Raw genomic sequence first — 27,852 nt, 5'->3', positions numbered from 1 at the left:
GGGGCTCTCTAACACAGCTACCCTGAGGGGGGGCAACAAGATCGGGGCAGTCCCCGGGGGGGTCGGTTGGGGGGCGGTCATCCGGTGAAACACACAGGGAGATAACTTGATGACCACATAGAGCATGATAACAGAAAGGACCAATGGCAGTTCCCTCTGGACTATCTGAGACAACATAGACCGCCATCCCACACATGTACCTCAGTCTGTACCCCCCCTCCCATCCTGATCAGGCCAGATCAGCTCCTCTACAACCCAGCAGAGCTCACCTGAGGCCTCTCTATGCCCTCACACATGAGTCAAGGGCTTTGCCCGTTGAGTCTGAACAGGAGAGCAGTGAGGGAGACCAATCGGCAAGTGGGCGTGCATCAGTCAGGACCCTCAGCCCCGTCACCCCCCCTCAGCCTGACACAGAGACTCCCCTCAGACTCGGGGGGGGGAGGGAGGGAGGGGGGGAGGGAGGGAGGGGGGGAGGGAGGCAGGCGGGCAGGCAGACACTGAGGCCCCTCCGACCCCCCCCCTCAGCACCCTTGGTGTGTGTGTGTGTGTGTGTGTGTGTGTGTGTGTGTGTGTGTGTGTGTGTGTGTGTGTGTGTGTGTGTGTGTGTGTGTGTGTTTACAGGCGTGCAGGCGCTGAGGGAGGAGGTCCTTTTGTTTTTCTACACCCGACACAGAGACGCTGAGGCCCCCCCCCGCCACCCCCCCTCTGGGGTCCGCCGCCACCCTACCCTCACCGACACAGAGACGCTGAGGCCCCCACTAGGGGCCCCCCTGGGGTCCGCCGCCCCCATACCACCACCCCCGGGAGGAGGACCTCCTGGGTGAAGGAGGAGCAGAAGGTGTGGAGGTGTGTCAGTGTGTCTGAGGACCCTCCTCCACCTGGGGACACTCTGTAGAAGGACAGAGAGCCAGCAGGCCGGTCCAGATACACTCCTACTCTGGTGGAGCCAGCGGGGGGGAGAGGGAGGGCTGTATCTCTACCGTTGTACCGGGCAGAGTAACGATCATCACCACAATAAAGAACCCAGGACTTGTTGTTCTCTCCAAGCTCGCTGTCATCACCCCATCCTCTCCTTGTGATTCCTCTGTATGTCACTCCTATACCAACCCGTCCTTCCCTCTCTACCTCCCAGTAACAGCGGCCAGTCAGAGCCTCTCTACCCAACACCTGGGGCCAGGAGTCAAATCTCTCTGGGTGATCCGGATACGACTGGTCCTCTCCACCCTCCGTCACCTTCCTGTTGTCCTCAGACAGAGAGAGGTATCCGTTGGCCGTGTTGGGGTCCAGTGTGAGGTCACAGGCATCTGAGGGAGAACCAGACATGATGAGCTGCTGAACCGCTCTTCATCATCATCATCATCATCATCACTGGTACTGTTCTGTGGGGGGGGGGGGGGGTCATGTGATGTTATAGGTCCACTATTGTTACATAGTAGTAACAATAGTGGACCCGGACCGTCACCCCCCCGCCCCCCCCCTCCCCCTCCTCAGCACCACCTCCTCCCCTCCGACTCAACGCCCCCCTCAGCCCCCTCCTGCACACCCCCCCCCACCAACAGCCCCCCCTCAGCCCCCTCCCCCCATCAGGTCCCCCTCTCAGTCCCCCCTCTCACCCCTCCCCCTCCCCCTCCCCCAGATGTCTCCCACTTCCCCAACCCCAACCTCAGGGAGGAGGTCCCCCCCCCCCCCTCAGCCATGTGAGGAGGGGGGGGGGGGGGGTGATGTTATAGTTACACTAATGTTACATTAAGTTTTATTATTTCATTATAGTCCGGGACCAGGACCCTCAGCCCAAACAGAAACTCACATCTCTGTGGAACTGGTTTCAGCCTCCACACTCCACCGTGCTCCACACTGGGGGGGAAACAGAGTGAGAGCAGCATGTTGAAACCTTCACCTTCATCATCTGCAGTCTCATAACGTTCTACACTGCATGAGTTACAGCTGCCTCTTCAAACCACTTCATCTAGCAGTGGTGAGCTGTCCTCTCCATACCTGAGAGTGTCCAGTCTCCAGCGTGGATCCTCCAGTCCAGCAGAGAGCAGCGCAGCTCCAGAGTCTCCTGGGTGATTGTAGCTCAGGTCCAGCTCTCTCAGATGGGAGGGGTTGGAGCTCAGAGCTGAGGCCAGAGAAGCACAGCCTTCCTGTGTGACCAGGCAGCCTGACAAGCTACACACACACACACACACACACACACACACACACACACACACACACACACACACACACACACACACACACACACACACACACACACACACACACACACACACACACACACACGTAAAATCCTGTGTTTTTCCAGTCTGCCAACCAGTTTGTGAACGTCCTACTCCAAACACACGTGGCGTTGCCTTGGTGACGGTCCTTTTATGAAGCACTTCCTGGTCCAGTGAAGGGACACCGGTGGCGAGGTGTGTGTGGATGTGTGGAGCTCCTTCTGGCCAGCGGTTGATGATGGCCAAGAGAAAGCTTCTCACACATAATACGTTAGGTTTTCTAAACACACCACATTTGGATTGGGACCATTTGCCACTGCGCCACCCGTGGAAGAAGGCCTTCCCGGAAACAAGCGGGTATTCAACGGCCACATAATATATCAGCATTGTAGCGCCCCAAGCCCTAGTCTCTATTCCGCTGTGGAGCGAGGTCCACTCAACCACAGGACTTTGACTTCTTTATATTTCACTTGATTAAAGTATCACCTTTACCTAGAACTCGGTTAGATTGTACTACCATCTAGATTATAGATCCATCAGGGAAACCACTAACACCATCAAAAGTATTATTATCAGGGGTGCAAACTGGTGATGGCCCAAAAAGGTGACGACATTTTAATGTCAGAAAACAAATGAAAGGTCACTGCACGGGCCCAGACCTTCCTGTGATTCATGCTCCGTTCTAACGGTTTAAGTGACTCATTAAAGCAGTCAGTGATGTTCAGACCTACTGTATGAAGCAGTGCTCACAACAACAACTTAATCTATTAGAATTTAAAATGCATTCATGTGAAACTCAAAACACATTTAAGATAAGTAACAATAATGTTACATTACCTCAAAAGTAATATTTGCAAAACCCCTTTGACAAATAATGTTAATTTTCTAATGGCAGCACTCTGGCCATCATCATCTGTACAAGAGACAGTTTACTACATAAACGACTGGCCGATAGACTACTTACACGTGAGAGTAGTTGTCCTATTTCCATGTGTGGATGGACTAAGGAATCAGCAATAGTTCACTCAGAATGCATAATAATGTAGTGGTCTCACCCTATAGTCTGTGGGCCAGGACTGATGCAAAGACAATCCTGGCCAAGCAGCAGAAGTTAAGTGACAATGTGCCAACATTACTGGCCCATTTATGGGTGCACTAAAGATGCAGAAGTATTCCTAATGTTACGTTTTATATCACAGGGCACTTTAAGACATTTAGAGTAGCCCCACTTCTCCCAGAACCACCACACCACTGCTTACAGCTGTTGAAATACAGCTGGAGTATTTAAGTATTAATCCATGGCTTTCCTTATTTATTAGTTCATAATGAATAGAGCTTTAATGAGTTTGTCTCTTCACTGGGTACACAATATAACAATGTTAATCTGTATCCTATTCATATTTGTGAGTAAAGAATTAGCTATTTAAATAATGAGTACTGGACATAGTAAGCTTTGAAACACGTTTTGTTTGACAATTTCAAGTTTCATATCATTCTTTCCAGAGACCCTCCAAAATGTTTCTGTTGAGGCTTTCAGGGGGTCTGAGGGGTCCAGCTAGGGGTAAGACCCTCCAAAGACCCCCTGTACTTCACCCCGATCAAAACTATCACTGTCCCGTATACAGGGGACAGTGGGGGGGCAATAGTATTATATTTTGAGTTCATTTTATATTTATAATTGAAAGGTTGCAGGCATATGGATGTATTAGAATATCCACCTTAGCAACAAGGTGTTAGATCTCCAATGATACAAAGTCATGGATGTGGTCATCACAGGTACTGAGTTATAAGCTGGGTTTATAACTGTCCTCTGATGTGGAACTTGTGGTGTAACTGTTTGACCATTGAGTAAAACTGACCTGAGAGTTTCCAGTGTACAGTGTGGACTCCCCAGTCCAGCAGAGAGCAGCTTCACTCCTGAATCCTGCAGATCATTGGTACTCAGATCCAGCTCTCTCAGACTAGAGGAGTTGGAGCTGAGAACTGAGGCCAGAGCTTCACAGCATCTCTCTGACAGATGACAGCCATTAAGCCTGCATACAAACAATAAAGACCACATGTTAGGAACTGTGCTTAATTTTTTTATTTGAAATGTGTCACAAGACATGTTAGTTTAACTAAATGTCAATACAGTAGATCTTTAAATTATGACATACTTAGAGGTCAGATAACTAAAGATTTAAGATAATCTTTAGTTAAAAGAAGAATCCGTTATTTAAATTTACTAAACAACTCTAAAGTGCACCTAACTAGTCACGTTTCCATCTAAAAGGTGAAGCGAATCTTTAGAATGTTTGCAAAAAAGAAATTTTAATTAGGTGCGTTTCCATCAAGTGGTTGGAGCGGAAAACTCCACACATTCCAGGACTTCTCGTATCCTTTTGATAACATGCTCTCTGTTAGGTATATGGTGGAATTTAGTTGTTGTTTTCCATCTAAAAAAGCTGTAATGTTTTTTTCTTCGATGAGAGCAAGGAAAACTTTTATCTCTCCATCGGTCCACACGTATCTATTATTCCCGTTGGCCATCTGTTCCATGGAAGTATTTATAGGATACAGTGTACATATTGATCGTTTGAAATTCCTCCCCGCCTTTATACCACAGATACTCTAGGGTCTGTAGCATATAACCACGTTTTCTGATTACAGTTTAATGCATTTTTCACAATTGACCAGCTCTCCTTTTGAAGGCTTAATGGACACCCTGCAGCCAATCAGAATCGAGTATTCCCCCAGACCATGGTATAATTAAAGGATGTAGAAACACTTAAAAATAGATATTGACCCTCCAAGTTGATTTTGGCGGGGTTGCTATGCCCGGTCGTTATGCGGAAATCTGAAAGACGTTGTCAGTCCCGTGTCTTCAATGTACGCTATGCACAGCTGTTTCGAAAAGTGTTTCCATCTCCCATTTTGCGCATTTACTCTCTTTCACATGAGTCAAAAACCACCTCAAGTGAGCAGAAAAACTTTTTTGCGAATTAAGAGGATTTTTATGCGAATTTTGGTGTTTCCATCACCGTTTACTGATTCGATGCTTCAAAATTTTCATAAAAGCAGGGGGATAGAAACGCAGCTTTGTCTGACTACATGGTTCTGAGTACAATAGGAATCTAATAAAACATACACCTTATACCATCATTAACAAACTGAATCCAACGTACACCTTTTACTCTCATGGCAACACAAATAGAGTGAGATGGAGGTCTTGTGTTTGATAAGATGAGTGGTAATGGCGCTGCGATGCACGCAGACTGCCAAGGATTAGTTCAGTGCTGAGTTAAAGCGCGGCTGTATTGCTGCGCCGGTGTGATCGCTCTATTAGGAAACACAACCCACTTAAGTTCCCATGAAGACACTGCTTTAATCAGAAAACTAAAACACTGGTTTGTACTTTGTGCAAAGCTTCAATGAAATGTCACAGCAGCACTAGCGCTATTCAAGAGCATGTGAAGAAATGCACCATTCAGGATGACCCAGAGAAGAAGATAAATCCATATTGGAGGATATTATCCAGTAAGCAGCAGGTTATTATTAGTAGGTATTTGATTGAGGAGGAGGAGGAGGAGGAGGAGGAGGAGGAGGAGGAGGAGGAGGAGGAGGATGAAGAGGAGGAGGAGGAGGATGAAGAGTTGGATGGTGAGGAAGGAGATGTCGAGGCGCTGGAGTTAAAAACAGAACAAGACCCCCTATTCAATCAAAACATTATCAACTTATTAAAGGTGAATGAATCTTTTCACATGAATGGACACAGATGGACGGTACGTGACGAAGGACATTCTCACGTCTAATATAGGGATGCCACCACATTTGTTAGGGTGCCACCAAATTACAAAGTAATTGGCACGAGTAGAAAATGTGTCGTGAGCCCTGAGAGGACATACTCTACGTATTTATTTAGACCTGATAACTTTCTGGAGGTAAATCTGTTCAATGTCCTCTAATGTAGAACTTGTGGTATAATTGTTTGAGATATTGAGTAAAACTGACCTGAGAGTTTCCAGTGTACAGTGTGGACTCCCCAGTCCAGCAGAGAGCAGCTTCACTCCTGAATCCTGCAGATCATTGATACTCAGGTCCAGCTCTCTCAGACTAGAGGAGTTGGAGCTGAGAACTGAGGCCAGAGCTTCACAGCAACTCTCTGACAGATGACAACCATTCAGCCTTCACAATAAACAAAATATGTTAGGAACTGTGATTAAAATGACCTACATCTTTTACTTTAAACTTAATGAAATACGTGGGCATGTACCAATAACGTTATAGTGGCCAATAACGTAATAACTGCAACGTAGGCCAACAATATAATAAGTTGTTAAGCCAAAACCGAATAACTTTTTGCAAATAATGGGATAACTTATTACGTTACTAATAAGTAACAAGTAATAAGTTGATAACTTATTACTTATTACTTATTAGCTGCTTATATTGAAAAAAAAACTTCACCCGTCGACTTCATTTTGTTTTCAAGACTCGATAGGTAGATTGACGAACACAGAGATTGTGACATCCGTCAGCAACACGCAAGCTCTGTCTTCGCCAATCTACTTATCGAGTCATAAAAACAAAATGGCGTCGACGGGTGATCTACTGATGGTATTGTGTGTATAAAATGTCCTTTTTAATAAACAACGTGTTAAAAGCTTGAATAAGATATGTTTAATTAATTGAACTACATTAGATCCTTAAACGTTGATTGAATAAAATGCGTAATTTTTAACATAATTAAGATATCGTCTCTATCTTTATTAGAAAAGTGGGTTAGGGGGTTTATTGTAATACATGTTATTAGTGAACCTAAAGATATGTTTTGTTGGTTCTAACTTATATTCTACTATTGTGTTGTGTATTGTCATACATTATTATGAGTGAACCTACAGAGATCTTTTGGAGGCTTTGATCACTGGCAGCAGCCTCAGAAGTCCCTCCTCTGAAGCTGAGTATTTCTTCAGGTCAAACACTTCCAGCTCCTCTTCTGATGACAGTAAGATGAAGACCAGAGCTGACCACTGAGCAGGAGAGACGCGTGTTTTGAAGAGGCTTCCTGATGTCAGGGACTGCTGGATCTCCTCCACTAGAGAACGGTCGTTCAGCTCATTCAGACAGTGGAACAGGTTGATGCTTCTCTCTGGAGAGAGATTATCATCTAACTTCTTCTTGATGTACGACACTGTTTTCTTCTTGGTTTGTGAGCTACTTCTTGTCTGTCCCAGCAGACCTCGTAGGACAATCTGATTGGTCTCCAGAGAGAGGCCAAGGAGGAAGCGGAGGAACAAGTCCAGGTGTCCGTTCTTACTCTGTAAGGCCTTGTCCACAGCACTCTGATAGAAGAGGATGTGTTCATCTTCATCGGAGCTGGGTTCATCTTGCACACACTCAGCAGGGATCTGATCTTCACCATAGGTTAAGATGAACTGTTCTTCTTTGAGCAGATTGACCCCAGTGTTGATAAAGGACCAGAAGACATAAAGGGCAGCCAGAAACTCCTGGATGCTCAGATGGACAAAGCAGAACACCTTGTCCTGGTACAGCCCACATTCCTCTTTAAAGATCTGGGTGAAGACTCCTGAGTACACTGAGGCTGCTCTGATATCGATGCCACACTCTGCCAGGTCTGCCTCGTAGAAGATTAGGTTGCCGTTCTCCAGCTGGTTAAAAGCCAGTTTTCCCAGAGAAACAATGATCTCCCTGCTCTCTGAACTCCAGTCTGGATTTGTTTCAGCTCTCCCATGATACTTCCTGTCCGCCTGTATGGACTGAACCCTCAGGAAGTGGCTGTACATCTGAGTCACGGTCTTGGGAATCTTTTCTTCTATCTGGGATGTTTTGAAGCAGTCCTCCAGAATTGTAGCAGTGATCCAACAGAAGACTGGGATGTGACACATGATATGGAGGCTTCGTGATTTCTTGACGTGGGAGATGATTGTTCTGGCCAGCGTCTCCTCTCTGAATCTCTTCCTGAAGTAGTCCTCCTTCTGTGGGTCGGTGAACCCTCTCACCTCTGTCACCTTGTCAACACACTCAGCAGGGATCTGGTTGGCTGCCGCAGGGCGTGTGGTTATCCAGATGCGAGCAGAGGGAAGCAGGTCGCCCCTGATGAGGTTTGTCAGCAGCACGTCCACCGAGGTGGACTTTGTGACATCAGTCCAGATCGGGTTGTTCTGGAAGTCCAGAGGAAGTCGACACTCATCCAGACCATCCAAGATAAAGACAACTTGGAACCGGTGGAATCTGCAGATTCCTGCTTCTTTGGTCTCAATAAAGAAGTGATGAAGCAGTTCCACCAAGCTAAACTCTTTCCCTTTCAGTAAATTCAGCTCTCTGAAAGTGAGGAGAAATGTGAAGTGTATGTCCTGGTTGGTTTTGCTTTCAGCCCAGCCCAGAGTGAACTTGTGTGTTAAGACGGTTTTACCAATGCCGGCCACTCCAATTGTCATTATTGTCCTGATTGGTTGATCTTGTCCAGGTAAGGGTTTAAAGATCTCCTCACATCTGATTGGTATTTCCTCATTTGCTGGTTTCCTGGAAGATGTTTCAATCAGTCTGACCTCATGTTCCTGGTTGACCTCTCCACTGTCTCTCTCTGTGATAAAGAGCTCTGTGAAGAAGTCATTCAGATCGGTTCGCTGTCCTGCTTTAGCGATTCCCTCAATCACACACCTGAACTTCTCCCGCAAATGAGACTTAATTTTTTGTAGGCAATCGACGGCATCAGATGCTAAAAAATAAAACAACAGAAGACATCAGTTAGTGGAAGGTGACATCAGTTGAACCAGGTCAATATTTCCTATTTAATTATCAACTTTGGGATATTTAGTGGCATGTTACACATGTTACAGATTCAAAATCTTCAGGACTATTTTGATATTTTCACAGCCGTATGATTGGTCTAATGATAGTAATAATGATAGTGAATCAGTGTCAAGTGACTTGTTATGCTGATATAACAAGTAGAGCTGTCAGTTAAACGCGTTATTAACGGCGTTAACGCAAACCAAATTTAACGGCGTAAAAAATGTTATCGCGCGATTAATTTTTTTTTTTTGGCTCAAAACAAAGAAGCAGTAGCCTGACTGCTATGTTAAAATGACATTTGTCCAAAGCAGTCGTTTAATTGCACTATAGGCTCTTTTTTTGTATCGTCCTGTTTTGATCAGTATATGCCAATGTTGTTATCAATAAAAAATCATTTGCACAAGGCAAGCCGATGCACTTCACCATGTTGATAAGAGAATTAAAATGAGAAGAATTATGGGACAAAAAAATCAAGGGATATTTAGCATAGAAAAATAATTTGCGATTAATCGCGATTAATAATAGTTAACTATGACATTAATGCGATTAATCACGATTAAATATTTTAATCGCTTGACAGCTCTAATAACAAGATAGTGTTGCATCTCTTCAACTGAGTTATTCTGCAGTTGATCTGCACTATAATGCTTGACATTCTTTAACCTGATACCCCCACAATAACCCTAGATATCTGGATCAAACCACTTAGCCCGATACCCCCACAATAACCCTACATGTCTGGATCAAACTATTTAACCTGATACCCCCACCATAACTATACATATCTGGTTCAAACCATTAAACCTGAAAGTCTATTTCTACATTTTTCTATCTCGAGTTTCCTCTTTTTCAAAATAACAGTATATTCAGTTTCAAATAAGTTTCTTACTGCTCTGTTTTCAAAATAAAAGTATTTTCTGTCTTCAAACTAAGAGTCTCTTACCGGCCCACAGTGTGTCTGCCAGTTCCACCTGGTTCATCTCCAACAGGCAGAGCTTTGTGATGTCCACCACTCCCTCTATGGCGCGCCTCCTCTGCTCCTCCTTCTTACCATCCACCTCCTCCTCCTCCCTCTGACTCTCTGAGCATTGTGGGTAATCTGGTAAGAGAACCCTCCAGAGCTTCTTCAGCTCCTTGTCTAGGAAAGCGTGTGCGTTCTCCTCAGCCCTCTGGAAAAGAACAACATCACGGAGAACTTTACTCTGAATTTGCTGAGGACATCAAAAGCATCCTTCCTGGATTCACGTCCCGCTGGACAAGAGATGCTTTCTAATGTGAAGTCAAACGTCTTGGTGGACATTTACACACCTTGATCAGCTCTGTTTGATGCTGCTGTAGAGACTGAGCACTGGTCACCTTTGACCTCTTCTTGTGTCTGTCGGGAACACACACACACACACACACACACACACACACACACACACACACACACACACACACACACACACACACACACACACACACACACAGACTTGTAGACATCAGTATCAGAACACAGAACAACGATCTAAACAACCAACTGTTCTGTTGAGATCGTCTGGTTGAATCTCCTACCTCTTCTTTCTGGAGGGCCGTCCATCTTTAAACCTAACAGGTATATCCATAGAGCGGCCACTCTTCATGGAGACACAGCTGGGTCCAGGGGAGTCTGCTCTCTGCTGCTGGACTCTTCTAGAAAAACAAGAACCAGGATTTATGGACGTTTGAAAGAAGCTGTATCTTTATGATCTCTGATAAATCCTCACCTCTTCTCAATAGACTGATTTCCATCTTTAAACCCAACAGGATGATCCATAGAGTGGTCACTCTTCATGGAGACACAGCTGGGTCCAGGGGAGTCTGCTCTCTCCTGCCTCCTTCCGAAAAACAAACACCATCTGGAAGTTAGGATTTGTGGATATCTTTTCGTTTTATCATTTATTGCAGGGCTACTCAAGTACTTTCTCATGACCTTTCATTTCAATCATTTTTCTCAGGTTATTGAAATGGAAAAATATGGACAGGCTGAAAATGAAGTTATTAGCCGTTTTTACACATTTCCTCCGTCTTTCTCCGCATTTTTACATCAGGAGGTTCGACCGTGAGGGTCATTCACACTTATTCACACTTGACAGATGTCCGACATGCGGACATCGGTGTCGCTCAGACATCAGTAGAATCTCCGGCTGGTTCAGGGGGGTGGGCTTGCAAGGGATGGGATATGAAGAAAGGACTATATTATCAAGAGGCGGGATAAGAAGGATCGCTGTCACTCTCTCTCTTTTGGTTTGACCGCAGACGGCACGGAGGCAGAACGGGCAAAACTCATCGCGATCATCTCAAATGTTGCTGCAGCGATGCATCATATATTCTGTTGCATCCACAACACCCGCATCGATCGATGAAAGATAGGAGCATGAGTTAGTGACAAATAGAAGAAACGACGAAGAAGAAAGGCATTGCGAACGACTGCGTTACCGGAGAAAGAAAGCCTTTTTCATTTGGACAAATGTAGTTGATTTCTGTGTTTAACTGAGAAAACAGGTAATGGAAGGCAGCAGGGGTGTGACGATACACTCAACTCACGAGACGAGACGAAACACGATATTGGGTTCACGAGAACGAGACGAGACGAGATTTTAAGAAAACTATGACAAAATATATGACTGGACCAACAGACTTTTATTTAACCGAGTTGCACATGCATTTGAAATGTTTTTTTTATAACTCTTTACATGCATGAAATTGAAACTAAAACTACAATTTATAAAAGTTAAAATTAAATTAAATAATTCTCTTTTTTTCCAGTGCAAACAATATTATGTGCAAAACCAAATCAAAGTACCCAAAATACTGCCAAACAAATGATTTAAAAGTGGCGGGGGCATCTTCGACGGTAATACGGGTATTTTCCGACGTCATTCTGGCTGTCTTTAGCTGTGTTCGAAATCGTTCCCTATACACTCACTCACTATTCCCTGTGTTCATGATATAATGCACAATATAGGGAACGAACAAACAAGAATTCGGACACTACGCTGAACATTTCTAAACGTCATTTGCGTCAGTATTTGTGTGATGTAGACAGATGTGCCCACATCATGTAACAGGCATGAAAACGACGCTCTTCTACGGAGAAGAGCGTCGCAAGCAATTGAAAACATCCGGGGCTGTAGCCCAAAAGAGTCCTTTTAAAACGGGGGTTTGGGGGTTTCTCCCCCGAGGAAATTAAAAAATCGGTCTGATGAACATGCAATTGTCACGTAGTTTGAGAAGTAAAGGAAAGACAAATCGTCATGTCTGACTCACGTCGGGGCAGGCCTACTGAATAGGTTAATGTTTACGTTAAGGATAGGAAAGTGCACCACATACAGCAGCCAAAATGAGACATTAGAAAAGCCTGTAGCTAAATAAACACTCAACCGCTTAGAGGTCAGGTGGACCGGGTTGAATTCACTGCGGGTCTCCTGAATCTTTGCAAACTAGAGCAGCACTAAACAGCAATATCGACATGATGGGCTTTGCATAGAGAATCAAATTTGCAACATTTTGCAACTAATGATTCTAAATTTGCCCATCAATGTACAAGTCATAATTTTGCGATTTTCACTGGCTACAATATTGCATCTGTCAGTTGTCAAATGTGCTGAACAAAATGTTAAACTTTAATAATTGTTCATAGTCAACTTATATAGTGCATTTATTTAAGCTCTCAACAGCATAACCATACAGCTTCGCCACATCGGCGGGAAAACACGGCACACGCAAACAGTGGCGAAACTACCGGGGTGGCAAGGGGTGGCAGCTGCCACCCCCCAAAAAATGCTTGCCACCCCACTTGCCACCCAGGTTGTTAGAAGTGTCTCCAATATACATTTATTGAATGGTATTATATTTTTTGCTACTGAAGCTGTTGATCTCATTGGTAACTTGTTTAAGTTTAAGAACTAAAATCTTTATGTCCCCCCTCCCCTGTAAAATGGTTGAGTCCATGAATCCTATTTGCTCTCTTCTCACCGTGCGCATCTGCCGCTTCATTCAAAGGAAGACAGAAACGGTTTGAAAGCCAAAGAACTGGAGACAAGCCAACTGTACGCTTGCAGTGATGAAAAAAGGTACAGTAGGCCTACAGCTGAAACTTGAATCAAGAAAATGTGATGGGTGGTCGCATGTGTCTTAATCTGCATGCCTGTTGTGTTCGTGTGTGGACGAGTGCGTGCTCGCCATTGACACACTGATTGCGATTGACGGTGGGGTTTCGAGATCGGACAGATCCAAACGCACACACACACACACACACACACACACACACACACACACACACACACACACACACACACACACACACACACACACACACACACACACACACACACACACACACACGCTTTCACAGTGCAAAGGCAGGAGGTGTTGCCCTTCTCTCAGGTAACAGACAACACAATTACTTTTCAAACGATCGACACCACATCAAGTCCAGCCGGCGCACAATGGGACCGCCCAAACACGCAACTCCACAGGCAGAGAATCCACAAGCCCTTCCTCGTAGCTCTGAGTCTTATGAATATTAACAATGACAACCCATCACAACGAGGTGATGTAAATCAATCAAATATTAAATTGATTTAATATTAATCAAAGGGAGAGAAAATAAGTATTAAATTGGCTTTTCAGTGGCTGTTTCCCGATGTGCTCGGATGATGGGCGGATCATCCGAAGGGAACCACACTGAATCATTAAGTCTTTTGTGTAGAGATGGACGGGTAGATAGACGCAAGACTGACAGACAGACACACAGACAGACACACAAAACTTAAAATATAGACAAACAGAAAGATAGACACAATATGTTAACTGTTTTCATTAGCGATTGGTATAAATAAATACACACCAGGCATGTGTGTTTCCAACAATAAAAAGACTTGACTTGACTTGACTTTGTGTGTGTGATTTGCCACCCTTGAATTTAACTTGCCACCCTTCTGCCACCCCATGTAAAATTTTCTAGAATCGCCACTGCACGCAAAGTACATCCATGGAATCAGCCGTTCAAAACCAGTCTGCATGAATCGTATGACAACTGGATGGCAGGGGATGCAGAATAGGAATACACAGCAGGGGAGAACATGAGAGCCCCAGCTCGCCGCATAGTGGCCTGGGTGCTTTAAGCGTGGAACAAGCTGGATACCGAGTGGGTGAAAAACTATGCGTGTGTGTGTGTCACTCTGTTCGAGCCTGCATGAGAGTTCAATGTTGTCATTAGCTGTTACGTCTTTCTGACCAATCGCAGTTCAAGGCCCACCTCGGCTGTACCACTTCGGGAGGGGGCGCTCAGTTACTCCCCTCTAGACAAAATCGAATTGGTTGCGACGTTGACCCGGCGCCCCCCGAAACGTTAACGGACCACAGGGAATTCTCCCAACTCTCCCGATAACCACTCTGCGTGTGCGTGCGTGCGTGCGTGCGTGCCTGTGTGTGTGTTCAGGCGTTATTCAACTGCCTGGTAAACATGTAGGCCTACGGTAATATTCATACTGGTTTAAATAATGCATTTGATAGTAGGCTATTTCCCATCGTTGCTGAGCAAGAGTTTTTTCACTAAGTTCAGTGATAGAAAACAAATCATAGCCCGGGCTATTGACGTTTTACTGTACCACTGTCATGCACCTACCCGATGTCAAGTGGACCGGGTTGAATTCACTGCGGGTCTCTCTTATATCCATCTTACCAAAGATATTTTGGTACTGTCCTTCTCAACACTCTCTGATCACACTAAAAGGCTTGCAGCACGAAACAGCAATATCGACGAGATGCGCTATGCATAGAGAAGAAAGAATACCGACGTTGAATTTGCAACAAATTATTCTAAATCTGCCCATACATGGACACGGCAGAATTTTGCGTTTTTCACTCGCTACAATGTTGCATCTGTGGCTGCTGGTAATTCAATCATAAAGAAGTAAACTCTACGGGGCTATTTTCAGCATTATGATGTTTTTTTTACGGCACAGCGATCCGGGGCTATTACCAAAAGATCCGGGGCTATAGCCTCGAATGCCCAGGTCTAACGACGCGCCTCCGTCGCGATGCCGGATACGCATTGCAATTATCCGCCCGATCGATCTTATATGTTGACAACAAAATATTTGTAAATAGTTTTGTAAATAAACTTCCAAAGCTTTAGAAAACCTATTTGGTATTTTATTGGTCCTGTGCAAAGTAAACAACGTACAAAGTAAATAAGGTCCAAAGTCAAACCGAGTAGCGTTTCCAGAAATGATTTTGTTAGAGGACCAATCACAGCCCTTACCGTCTCTGTTGCGTCGACTGATAGTTATAATAAAAAACAATAAAAAATATTTGATGCGCACGTAAACTACGGAGAGGTTCTCCGACAGGCTCTCCGTGTCTAAGTACAGCACTTTACGGAGGAGTATAAACTGGCCGGCCTCTGAACCTACCCCCAGCCCCCCCCCCCCCCCCCCCAAATATTTTTTCATCGAATCTACATGATTCACGGAGGTCACCTATTTGGGTTTCAAAACGGCGAATTTCGCCGAAAGATGAGTGATTTTCATGCCTGATGTAAACAAACCGGGCACTCACGAGGAAAGCTGGAGGTTGTATTGATGTTGAATGTTACATTTCCTTGTTCAAGTTTAATTAAATAATTTTGAATGTTAAATATTCTATGTTTAATCCCAAATAAATTGTTGACATTTCTAAACGAAAGCCGGAGACTCTATCATTAAATGTATTAGTTTTTGCGGTTATTCAGCTTCTTCTTCACCTCCGGAAAAACGCGACCGCATTGCATTGTGGTATACGGGAGTAACATGTAGGGTACATCGCATGTGCACTCAAATTTGGGGTATTTTTAGTGCACTATATGGCGCATGAAATTAACCACTGTGAATTCGAACACCACTATAAAATGGCGAGCACCCTATATAGTGTGATAGGGAACGATTTCGAACACAGCTTATGGCTGCTATGGCTGCTTTCGCTGCTTCCCCTCCTTCTCCTCCTCTTCTTCTTCCCCTCCTTCTCCTTCTTTAGGTTCTGGCAGGCTTGACGTAGCAAAGGCGCATTACTGCCCCCACAGGCCACAAATAGAAGTTTGGATAGCTCACAAATCTCACGAGTCCGATTTTTAACGCGATGGGTAATATCGTAGAGTTAATCTCGCGAGATCTCGTGGCACAAGATCTCGTCACACCCCTAGAAGGCAGAGATCCTATAATTTTCAGCTAACTGAGTCCGGTTGTTTCTGTGCAAACATGTACTGTAAAGTTAGTGAAACTAAGAATACAGTACCCAGCCTGTCAAGAATCGGTGGCCGCTTCATTCCGACCATATTCCGACCTCTAAAGCAGAACCACTGCCGGTCAAAGTGAAGGGTGTTCCCCCCGAGAGAACATCGGCCCTGGAGGGAACGTCTCCCCTGTGCTCCTCGACTACGGTCTGGGAGCCCACAGCAGGAAAGGTGGAACATAATAATAAAACAAACATTTTCTATACACGCGTGCAGCTGTGAACTAGAGATGTGTCGGTCGCGACTGATTCGTTACAACGAACGAATCCCGAACGTGAACGACAAGAACTGGTTCCCCAAAACAAGAAGAACTGGTTCTTTGATTCTTTTTTTTTAACATAAACCAAACATATGGTCACGTAAATAAAATATACAAACGAACAGAGCTCCGTCTCCCCGCGACTTCCATTGATTGAGTCTACAACTTTCTCAAAGATTCAGCCAATGAGAGGTAGCAATGGTGTTGGAATGGCACCTGGGTAAACCAATGACAAGGCGGTACCGTCGAATATGCGCGCTTTCTCTGTCTGACGTATCTTGGGTCATACCATTCGACTCATATATCCCCCTACATTTTTTCGAAAATAGACTTGACCTCCATCTGTTTATTGGATAAACGCATTTCCCAATCCCAGGAGTCTTTGCTCCATTCTACGTCAATTTAAGAACAAACAAAGAAATTAAACTGCAGTTCGTATTTTTTATTTATGACCATGCAAGTTCTGTAATGCCTGAACAATGAAGAATTAAATGTAAAGTAAAATAAAATTATAAATGTAAAACCATGAATGAAATATAGAGAGTAAGCAAGTGGTATAAATATTGGTGGGACGTTCGACATACTATATAGCAGGCATCTCCAAACGGCGGACTGCGGTCTTGACTGTCCTATCCGGGCCTACGACCAATTAAAAAAAAAAAAAAATTATAAAAAAAAGTTTTTTTATTATTTATTTTTTTTAAGATGTAATCTGACGTAACGAACGAATCAAAACGAACGAATCAAATAAACGAATCGTTATAGTGAACTGAACTGAAAGAACTAGTTCCCGGAAAAGAATCATTTTGCCCATCCCTACTGTGAACTCATGTATTGTAATTTATTGTATGATGTGTACTTTTAGGGTTACTATAAGACCTATCATTTAGCGTCCACCACAAATTACTGAAACGCAGTGTCAACATTAAACTATTTTTAAACCATTCAGCGAACAAAAGGCAACAGGCTGATTATCGTTTAGGGTTCAACTCAACATGCAACACGCCCACTCAAAGGGTGTGAAATGCAGACATTCTACGGCTCATTCACATATAAAGGTAATTCAAATTTCCGCCGGCTAAAATAAAACATCTGGGGGCAGTGTTTTTTTTCAGGATGTCCAATGTCAGGATATGTCGTTTACATTAGGGCTGTCAACGAATATTCGAAGTTCGAATATTCGTTCGAAATGTATCCAAAAACGCGAATTCGAACGTGAAAATTAATATTCGAATGTGAAAAAAACACTCCCGCGGTACAAGCGCCTCTATCTTCTTTGTGAATGAGCCTCTGTCTGTTCGCGATGTCCCTCATAATATTCGAATGTGAAAAAACACTCCCGCGGTACAAGTGTAACAGACTAGTATTGTGAAGAGCGAATGTATTTTATCCCCTCGGGGTTTCCGTACTTGGATATAGGTATTCCAGCTCGGCTATGCCATTCAATAAGCATCCGAAGTAGAGCTCAGGGAGCTAGTAGTCTGGCTGGTGAAAGCTGCTATAACGCAATGTTCTCGGCAAAGTCCGAGACAGCTTTTTTTTCATGAATCCGAACGGTGCGTAGTGCGAAATGCACTTTCGCTGGCATGGTGGAAGACGTAGGCGACATGCATATCTTTCTTTATCGAATTTAATAGGCCTTCTCGATTAATGGTAACTTGGTAAGCAAAGCAAGGAACGTTACCACTAGCATACTTTGTAACATTCAGAAGCGGGCATCTTCTTCAGATTACTATAGTTTGCGCGCTTGCAGGTGTGGTGGTGAAATGCAAGCGATACAAAGTTGTGGCTTTTCATGATTAGGCCTCCACGTTACTGGGCTGTTTATAGGATATATATATATCCCGCTAATTTGAACCATGGTTTTGTCGCATTATTGACATATTGACGGCAACTGCGTAAAATAGGCAACCAGATATTCGAATAGTTCAAATTCGTGATTTTTTTCCAAACGAACATTCGAATGTCATTTTTGAGCAATTTTGACAGCCCTAGTTTACATACACGGCCCGTCGGGAGAATAGAGGGCTAATAGCGGGCTGTACGTCTATGAGTGAAAGCAGCTATAATGGCATTTAAGCACTAACATGTTGACATAAAAACACACTTAGTGCCCTTGAGACTGTGAGTGTTGATTCACAATGCGTTTGACTAACATAGAAAACAATTCAAATTCATACGATTCAAAAAGCAGGATAAACGGCCTCAGCCATGAATCAATCCAGCACCAAGTGGTCCTGTGATCAGACGTTGTTATGTTCTGATTAATGATCCGCGGGCCGGATCAAGATGATCCGCGGGCCGCCAGTTGAACAGCCCTGATGTATTGGCTGAATCCTCACCTTTCCTCAGAAGGTTGGTGTTTTCCATCTTTAAAGTTCAAAGGTGGACTCATAGACCGGTCACTCTTCATGGAGACACAGCTGGGTCCAGGAGAGTCTGCTCTCTGCTGCTGCTCTGGGCTTCAACACACACACACACACACACACACACACACACACACACACACACACACACACACACACACACACACACACACACACACACACACACACACACACACACACACACACACACACACTTTAATCACACTGCAGTTTTCACACTGACACGATAATTCTTCTTACATGGCTGTTTTTAGGTGAGAGCATTTCACTTGTTTTCAACTTAATTAAATAAAACGTATTCATATATATACATCCTTATATAATGCTTAAATATTATAACTTGTTACTGATTTGTTTTTCTCCGAGTAACCCAATGCTTTAAACTAGAATCCAAGAATTTTAAATCAGTTTGAACAACACTGACATACCAAACTTTGTCAAAGTCATAGTCTAATTGAAGCATGTTATCTTTTAATTCTCTTATATTAAAGGCTGTATGACAGTTTAACCGGGACATTCCATTAATGTGTACATAAAGCACTCACAATATGTATATCATTCATAAAATGTCTCCAAAATAGTGTTAATGGCCAGTTTGTGTCGTTTTTGGTAGTTATGGGTGTTTTCTAACGCCATTCGGCGATGACGTCACATTGGAGAGGCGTGGTGGAATGAGCCTAGTACTAGAACTATGGCGTCTAAGAGGTCTCTCTGTTTTGGTTTGACCGCAGACAGCACGGAGGGAAAACGGGCTAAACTCATCACGATCATCTTAAATGTTGCTGCAGCGTTGCATAAAATATTCCGTTGCATCCACAACATCTGCATCGATCGATGAAAGATTGGAGCATGAGTTAGAGACAAAAAGAAGAAACGACGAAGAAGAAAGGCTTCGCGAATGACTGCGTTACCGGAGAAAGAAAACATATTTTTTGCTTCATTTGACATGTAACAAACATTTGGACAAATGTAGTTGATTACTGTGTTTAACTGAGAAAACAGGGAATGGAAAGCCGGGACCCTATAATGTTCAGCTAACTGTTGGCAGTATGTGTGCGTGATTGGACGAGCGATGAGAGCGAGTGGTAGCGTGTGTCAGTCTAGTGAAATAATGAACCCAATGGCCCAAAAGCGCATTTTCGGTTTTTGGCCGAAATACTTTTACCACCGAAACAACACGGCCGAAATAGAAATCGCAAACAAAAAGTGCAGCCAGCACACGCTTGTCTGGATAAGTGCCAAAATATGTCTGCGGTGTGGACGATTTTCAATGATTCTGAGGAAGACCAACGTATAGCGATTTGCAAACATTGCAATGCCTTGATTTTAATGAAGTTTAATGAAGTACACAGTCATAGCCATAAATGTAATGGTACTAGGATTGCCGCGGTGTGGACATTTTCACACCGCGGTGAGTCACGCACTCACCGGGGTTGCCACTGCAACCTTGAGTTTTATTTTCCTATGTTACGCCACTTTCGTGACAGCGAACTCAAGAGTGTTTTCTAGATGATCCACCGACGTGGTCATACTCACGAGTGCCCTTGATGTGCCACCGACGTGGTCACGCACTCACCGGGGTCGCCGCTGCGAACCTTGAGTTTTATTTTTTCCATGATATGCCACCAACGTGACACCGAACTCAAGAGTGTTTTCTAGATGATCCACCGACGTGGTCAAACTTGCCGGGGTTGCTGCAGGTTAACCTTGAGTTATATAGCCAAATTTTGCTTTATGAGTTTAGTACCTGATAACCACCACCACCAGTAGTTGCAAATAGTGTTGCTTTTGACACCGAAAATTATGACTAAATGTCGTCATCAACGAACCTTTATCGCGTGAGGAAAACAATGCTGGTCATATGACAATAACTATCATTAAATACGTAGTGCAAAGTTGTTGGCGAATACAAACGAGACTGGAAGTGTTTTACAAAATAAGACTGCTAAAATGTCTTCATTTCCGTTGACCTAAACTAGACGATAAGCTGTAATAACGTTATTTTGTCCAACTGGAACTTCAACAGTTTGAGACATAACGACATCAATTTTCGACCGTTTACCTTATTTAACAAATCTACGCACTTGTATCTTTGATAATACCTAAACGGAATTTCGATATCACTGGAAAGAGTATGAACGTGACTAAACTAATAAAAACAAAAATGACACCTTGACACTAAGACTAAAACTAGAATGGAAACAGGCCGCCAAAAACAGCTGTAGTAGCAAACGTGATAAACCTGCCTTAACCGACGTTAGAGCATTGTGTGCGCTTGAAGGAAGAACCATGAATTCGACCGGATGTAGGATTCGTAAGCTGTGGAAGACCGCCTTCCCAGCCGTTTGATAGACGCGACCGGCAACCCTTGTTCGGCGCTGTGGTTGCCGCTCCAATCCGGAAGGAGTGGCCAGTGTAGAGGGGAGATGGTAGGCCGCACCCTTCTACCACCGTCGCGAGATGGACTCTGAACCACCCTTTAGTCATTGGCAGGCCGCAAATAAACAGGTGATTCGGGGACGTGCGTAGCCGAAGCTTGAGATAAAGGAACATGGAAGCGTAAGGACAGAGTTGTTGATTCTTGAAATAATAATAGTAACAGCTGCTCCTAGGCTATCGCTTTTAGATGGAAAAATGCCTTGCAAGAGAAGGTGACATCAGCGAAAGTCAGGCTCCGTGTAGGGGAAAAAGTCTGAGTAGGAGACGTGTACGCATTTGCGCATGAACGCAAGAACGCATAAACCCAAGAACGCATGAACCCGTAGAACGCATGAATCCGTAGAACGCATGAACCCGTAGAACGCATGAACCCGTAGAACGCTGTGGGAAACACTGACTCGAGTAATATGTTAAAATAAGGATGAAATCTCCCAGCTCTGTGAGAGCACACTAATCTATTCAAAATATCGAGTGTGAGTTGGAGTGGCCAACACACATAAATAATTGTAATACACAAATTGTTAACTGTCATACATAGCTAAACAAGCAAATGAAAAATTAAATACCCTGTGTAGGGGAAAAAGTCTGAGTAGGAGACGTGTACGCATGGACGCAAGAACGCATGAACCCGAGAACGCATGAACCCGTAGAACGCTGTGAGAAACACCGTCTCGAGTAATATGTTAAAATAAGGATGAAATCTCCCAGCTCTGAGAGAGCACACTAATCTATTTGAAATATCGAGTGAGTTGGAGTGGCCTACACACGTAAATAATTGTAATACACCAACATTGTTAACTGTCATACATAGCTAAACGAGCAAATGAAAAATTAACTACCAACGCGACTGAAGCTATTAACAATAAGACTATAAATATAATATAAAATGATACCATAATGTACCTGTTCTTTGTCTTTGGATCTTTTGAATAAATTGATCGATATGTGAATCGCATCGCGAGCAGAGGAACGTGAGAGTTAGTGAGCAGCAGCTGAACCAATCTTAAAGTCCCTTTGTCAATAAAAACCTTTTAGTGATAATCAGTTACCACAGTGCCTAAAACCCATCAACTTCATTCATGTTAAAGTGAAGGGAAAAACCTCAGACACAAGAAGTTAACCGAACAGTGCCAGGCCGAAAGAACATGTCTCGCTACGACTCCTTTCAGCTGCCCACCCCCCCTTCTCCAGCAAAAAGTAATAACAGAAAACGGCTAATAAAACGCTTGAGGTGGCGTTATGAAGAGAAAACATACAATTTTTTTTAGTACACGGTATAAAGATAATTATGAACCTTTGATTGCGAACGTAGAGTTCCGTGTTGTACCACACAGACGTGTGCAACGAACTCACCGAATTCAACCGGATGTAAAATCCGTATGCTGTGGAAGACCACCTTCCCAGCCGTTTTGACGCTGCTTTGTTATCGCAAAACATGGTTATACGTTAACGCCGCCATGCTTTGCCCCACAGAACGCTAGCTGCTACGATAGGGTAAAGCTCGAACAGCGCAGACGACTCTGACCCGAGGGCGAACGTGCCAGCTTCGACTGGCCCTCCCTCAGCAAACCATTGCCCTTGGAAGAAACCCCCTAACCCGACCGAGGGAGCCGCATCCTGAAGCTGGACTGGTAGAGCTGTGAGAGAGAATACGCTGCGGGGGCTAACGCGTGGAATGCAGTAGCCATGGTAGCAGGGCACGTGCCAGGTGCGTAGCCTGTGAAGGCGGAGGAAGCCGAGCCTGATGGTTGCTGGAAGTAGAAAGGCGCCGTGGCGACTGACGACAGCGGGTTGGGGGCCGGGACCCGTCCGGGAGTTCCGCGTGGTGTTTTGACGACGTCCATCCTGGCGCCAATGCTTTGCACCAACTCGGCGAGGGTTTGTAGAACCAGGCGGATGTCCGTGTTGGGAACTTGTTGGTGGTGTTGTTGAGGATACCGGGGACCGAAATGAACGGCTTTCTGTGCTCGCTTGCCCGGACCAGGCCGACCAGCACGAATCCGAAGTTATGACCTCTTGGTGTGTATTAACCGACGTAGCAACTGAGCGACGAGATATGCAAGATAATCAGAAGCACAGTAAAGCAGCAGCATGCGTCGAACGAAGACCTGAGCAGCAAAAACATGTTAGACTACTCTTTATAGAGCAGGTGTAGGCAGGTGATTGGTGATTGGCGGCCAGCCGCGCGAGATTTGAGTCCTCATGGTAGAACTACCAGCAAGCTTAACATTTGTGTCTGTGCAAACGTATACTGTGAAGTTAGTGAAACTAAGAATAAAGTACCCAGCCTGTCAAGAATCGGTGGCCGCTTCATTTGGACCATATTCCGACCTCTAAGCAGACCCACTGCCGGTCAAAGTGAAGGGTGTTCCCCCCGAGAGAACATCGGCCCTGGAGGGAACGTCAACCCTGTGCTCCTCGACTACGGTCTGGGAGCCGACAGCTGGGAAGGTGTAACATAATAATAAAAAAAACATTTTCTATAAATGCGTGCAGCTGTGAACTCATGCATTGTAATTTATTGTATGATGTGTACATTAGGGGGATCTTTAAAGGCCCACTATGCAACTTTTTTAGCCAAAATTACATTAAGTATGCAGGTTGAGAGTTATGCTGATGGTTCTGCATCCATTTCTGGGTCGATTGGTGGGTGTGTCATTTACCCATGTCGCCTCACCGGTGAAAAAGCGCATATGCAACTTGCTCTGTTCGGACCGACACAATCCGGATGTGACGCAGCGGAAGTATCCTCGAAAATGTAGTCAGATTGTAGTTTCGAAAATGCTTTACGGCACAGACACACACCCAAACATGGCACCTGCTAGATATAAACAGCCAGTTGCGAGGCAATTGTTGCATTCATCATGGATCAATCGACTGATAAGGGACCCAAGAGGCGACCGTCGACGGAACAAAAGAAGAATGGACCAGAAAAGAGATCAGACACGAGTGAAAGGGGAACTATGCAACTTTTTTGGCTTGATTTACCTTAATATAACAGGCTAAGAGTCATTGCGATGGTTCTATTATACATTTTTTTTCGATTGTTCGTTGTTTCGACTCACCTTTTCGCATCTTGGCGGAGAAAAGGAATATGTTTCTGCCGGCGACCCGCCGCCCACTCTCGCGTGAGTCTCGGGTCTCGCGAAGTAACGAATTGCTTTACGGCACAGACCCCCAAACACGGAACCGGCTCGATATAAACACGAGTCACTAAGGGATTGTTATATTCATCATAGATCAGCCGACTAAAAATAGACTGAGAAACCCAATGTCGGAGGAACAGAAGAAGAGAAAAGGGAGACTGACCGGCAGAGAGGCCAGACACGAGTAAACGTTGGGCAAGCTTTTCAGGAATAGCGTGAACTGAAAGAAAAAGAAGACTGCAAATCAGACGCCGACCCGGCCGTGTTGCTTTTGAAATTGAAAGTACCCTTGGGTGGCCTTTGTCTTCGTGGTATTCTTGATGTTGATAGTCTCTGTACAAATGTGTTTGCTCAACCATTTTGTTGTGAGCCCTGTAAAAATTGTTTTCTCGACCGTTTTGTTGTGAGCCCTGTATGTTTCTAGCTTGCTTGGTTGCAACCATATAAACACCTTTGTTTCCATGGGTGTTTTGCTGTTCGTCTGTCTCGTCCCCCCGATACAGACTGAATCCCCGAATCCAGTTTCTTGTTTATTTAGATTATGTTGGCCAAACCTCTTACACTGATTGTTCTGTTCAACCTAAGATAAAACAATTATAATCTAGGATATAAATTCTCCCCGTCAACTATAAAAAAGGATGGATTTATGTTTATTGCAATACAAATACACCCTTTTAAAAATGTATAACCTTGCCTACACTTTATGAACATCTACTTCGGACATGGCTCCACGCATTCGCCGGCTTCTTTGAAAACAAATGCACATGGCTCGCGTAGAAGTGCATGGGGAAGGGTCGTCAACGAGTTGTTACGACAGTGTTGTGAAATATCTACTACGAAGCTGTAGAGGCGCTGTGTAGAGAAATGTGCGTGCCAAAACCAAGAAAACAGCGAAGAAATGCCCGAAGTTGCATAGTGGGCCTTTAAGACCTATCATTTAGTGTTCACCACACATGACTATGAAAAGCAGTGCCAACATTAAAATATTTTTAAACCATTCTGCGAACAAAAGGCAACAGGCTGATTATCGTTTAGGGTGTGCACTCAACATGCAACACGCCCACTCAAATGGTGTGAAATGCAGACATTCTACTGCTCATTCACATATAAGGTAATTAAAATTTCCGCCGGCTAAAATACAACCTCAGGGGTAGTCTTTTTTCAGGATGTCCAATGTCAGGATATGTCGTTTACATACACGGCCCGTCGGGAGAATAGCGGGCTAATGGCGGGCTGTACGTCTATGAGTGAAAGCAGCTAGAATGGCATTTAAGCACTAACATGTTGATATAAAAACGCACTTAGTACCCTTCATGCTGTGAGTGTTGATTCACAATGCATTTAGCTAACATAGAAAACGATTCAAATTCATACGATTCAAACAGCAGACTAAACGGCCTCAGCCATGAATCAATCCAGCACCAAGTGGTCCTGTGATCGGACGTTGTTATGTTCTGATTAATGATCGGCGGGCCGGATCAAGATGATCTGCGGGCCGCCAGTTAAACAGCCCTGATGTACTGGCTGAATCCTCACCTTTTCTTAGAAGGTTGGTGATTTCCATCTTTAAAGGTCAAAGGTTGATCCATAGACCGGTCACTCTGCATGGAGACACAGCTGGGTCCAGGGGAGTCTGCTCTCTGCTGCTGCTCTGGGCTTCAACACACACACAGCTTTTACTCAGACTAATGATGGAGTCATGATGTATCACTGCTGAGTTCTGAGATGGACAACATTCACAGACAGAGAGATCCTCTTCTTACCTCTTAGCTTTGCTCCGGCGGCCTAGTTCCCCAGACAGAGCGGTCTTAGGGGTAGAGTCCCCCTCCTCTCTCTCCTCATCCATAGTAGAATGGAGAAAATACGTTCCGTCCCATACGGCAAAAAGTTATGAAAGTATAAATATAAGGGAAGAAACTGAGGTTAAAGTGTTCATAAAACAAGTTAATCAGGTGAAAGGTTTTCAAAGCGGAGAAGAAAAGCTCCCCGCTGCGACGGACCGTCAGATGAGGAAGTAACTGAACGAGAGAGAGAAACGGAGAGCCCCACCCCTCTCAGCGCATGACACGTGTTTTCGGGGAAATCGACGGTTTCACAGCGCACGCACGCACGCACGCACGCACACACACACACACACACACACACACACACACACACACACACACACACACACACACACACACACACACACACACACACACACACACACACACACACAAAACCCCCTGTTTTGAAAAGCCCAGGAAAGAGACCGGGACCAGGACCCGGGAACGGGACCAGGACCCGGACCTGGTCCAGGACCAGGACCAGGACCGGGACCATGACTAAGACCAGGACCGGGAACAGAACCCAGACCTGGTCCAGGACCAGGACCCGGACCGGGACCATGACCAGGACCGGGACCAGGACTCGGACCCGGACCAGGACTTGGTCTAGGACTATCAGATTTATCTATATCTATTTATCTATATACATATACACATATATATGCTGTACATACAGTATATATATATATATATATATATATATATATATATATATATATATACTGTATGTACAGCATATATATGTGTATATGTATATATATATATGTATACATACACACATATATATGCTGTACATACAGTATATGTGTTTGTGTATCCACACAGTACCACTGCTGGGACTCACACCGCTATATATATATATATATATATATATATATACTACCAGGGCTGTAGTGGTCAAATTAGAGGCGGGTAAACTATGAATTTTGTGATCAGACCGACCTCGACGCAACGCAACGCAAATTGTTGCGACTCTGTAAGGCTAGCCTGGCTTTATATTCCATTATGTTATCAATTAAAGTCATATTAAATCAATCAATGACAGTCAATGAATGTGTTTGTAGTTTATTCAAGTTATTCAAATTTCAACAGTAAAGAAAAGTATGTGTAGATTAAGAACTATCTATCTATGGCATGTGTGTATGTATGTGTATTAGTATGCATGCTTTTCACAGTAGTGCCCAGAGGGCCTCCTTGTCCTCCACGTCAGGTCCTGCCTTGCATGGGCGTGTTCTGGGGTTCATGGCTCCCCTGTGCTTCACCAGCCAGGACTTCACATACGTGTTGGATTGAACTTTGTGAGTGGTGGGCCATTCAGTTGAATAAACATCAAGGACGACACTGTGACCAAGTGCAGACTGCATCTCAGGGAGCACACTATGATGTTCATTAAGCTGAACCCCCTCTCACACTCAGCAGTGCTAACTGGAATGAGATGGTCGATATTCAGGAGCGGTGCAAGGTTTTCTGGAATGATGCTTGAGTTA

At 44.4% G+C, this 27,852-nt stretch overlaps 1 protein-coding gene and 2 long non-coding RNA genes across 3 annotated transcripts; all 3 read right to left on the bottom strand.

Moving 5' to 3' along the window:
- Positions 1–1,801: 1,801 nt before the first annotated feature.
- On the bottom strand, positions 1,802–10,094 carry LOC115541434 (NLR family CARD domain-containing protein 3-like). The gene is made up of 6 exons (XM_030353164.1): positions 9,958–10,094; positions 7,635–8,937; positions 7,098–7,574; positions 6,210–6,383; positions 4,079–4,252; positions 1,802–2,169 (listed from the first exon to the last, which is right to left on the bottom strand). Exons 1-6 carry the CDS (start codon positions 9,992–9,994, stop codon positions 1,953–1,955), a joined length of 2,382 nt encoding a protein of 793 aa, XP_030209024.1. The 5' UTR covers positions 9,995–10,094; the 3' UTR covers positions 1,802–1,952.
- Positions 10,095–10,331: 237 nt separating this feature from the next.
- On the bottom strand, positions 10,332–10,797 carry LOC115541514 (uncharacterized). The gene is made up of 3 exons (XR_003976365.1): positions 10,760–10,797; positions 10,569–10,685; positions 10,332–10,389 (listed from the first exon to the last, which is right to left on the bottom strand). It is a non-coding gene; the product is annotated as an uncharacterized LOC115541514 (long non-coding RNA).
- A 33-nt stretch (positions 10,798–10,830) lies between these two features.
- On the bottom strand, positions 10,831–26,573 carry LOC115541508 (uncharacterized). The gene is made up of 4 exons (XR_003976360.1): positions 26,303–26,573; positions 26,076–26,195; positions 18,910–19,029; positions 10,831–10,870 (listed from the first exon to the last, which is right to left on the bottom strand). It is a non-coding gene; the product is annotated as an uncharacterized LOC115541508 (long non-coding RNA).
- Between the last annotated feature and the right edge of the window lie 1,279 nt (positions 26,574–27,852).

The sequence above is a fragment of the Gadus morhua genome, chromosome 4 (assembly GCF_902167405.1).
Source record: "Gadus morhua chromosome 4, gadMor3.0, whole genome shotgun sequence".
Lineage (NCBI taxonomy): Eukaryota > Metazoa > Chordata > Actinopteri > Gadiformes > Gadidae > Gadus > Gadus morhua.
The sequence above is the reverse complement of the archived record's forward strand: the minus strand, read 5'-3'. Positions and strand labels throughout refer to the sequence as shown.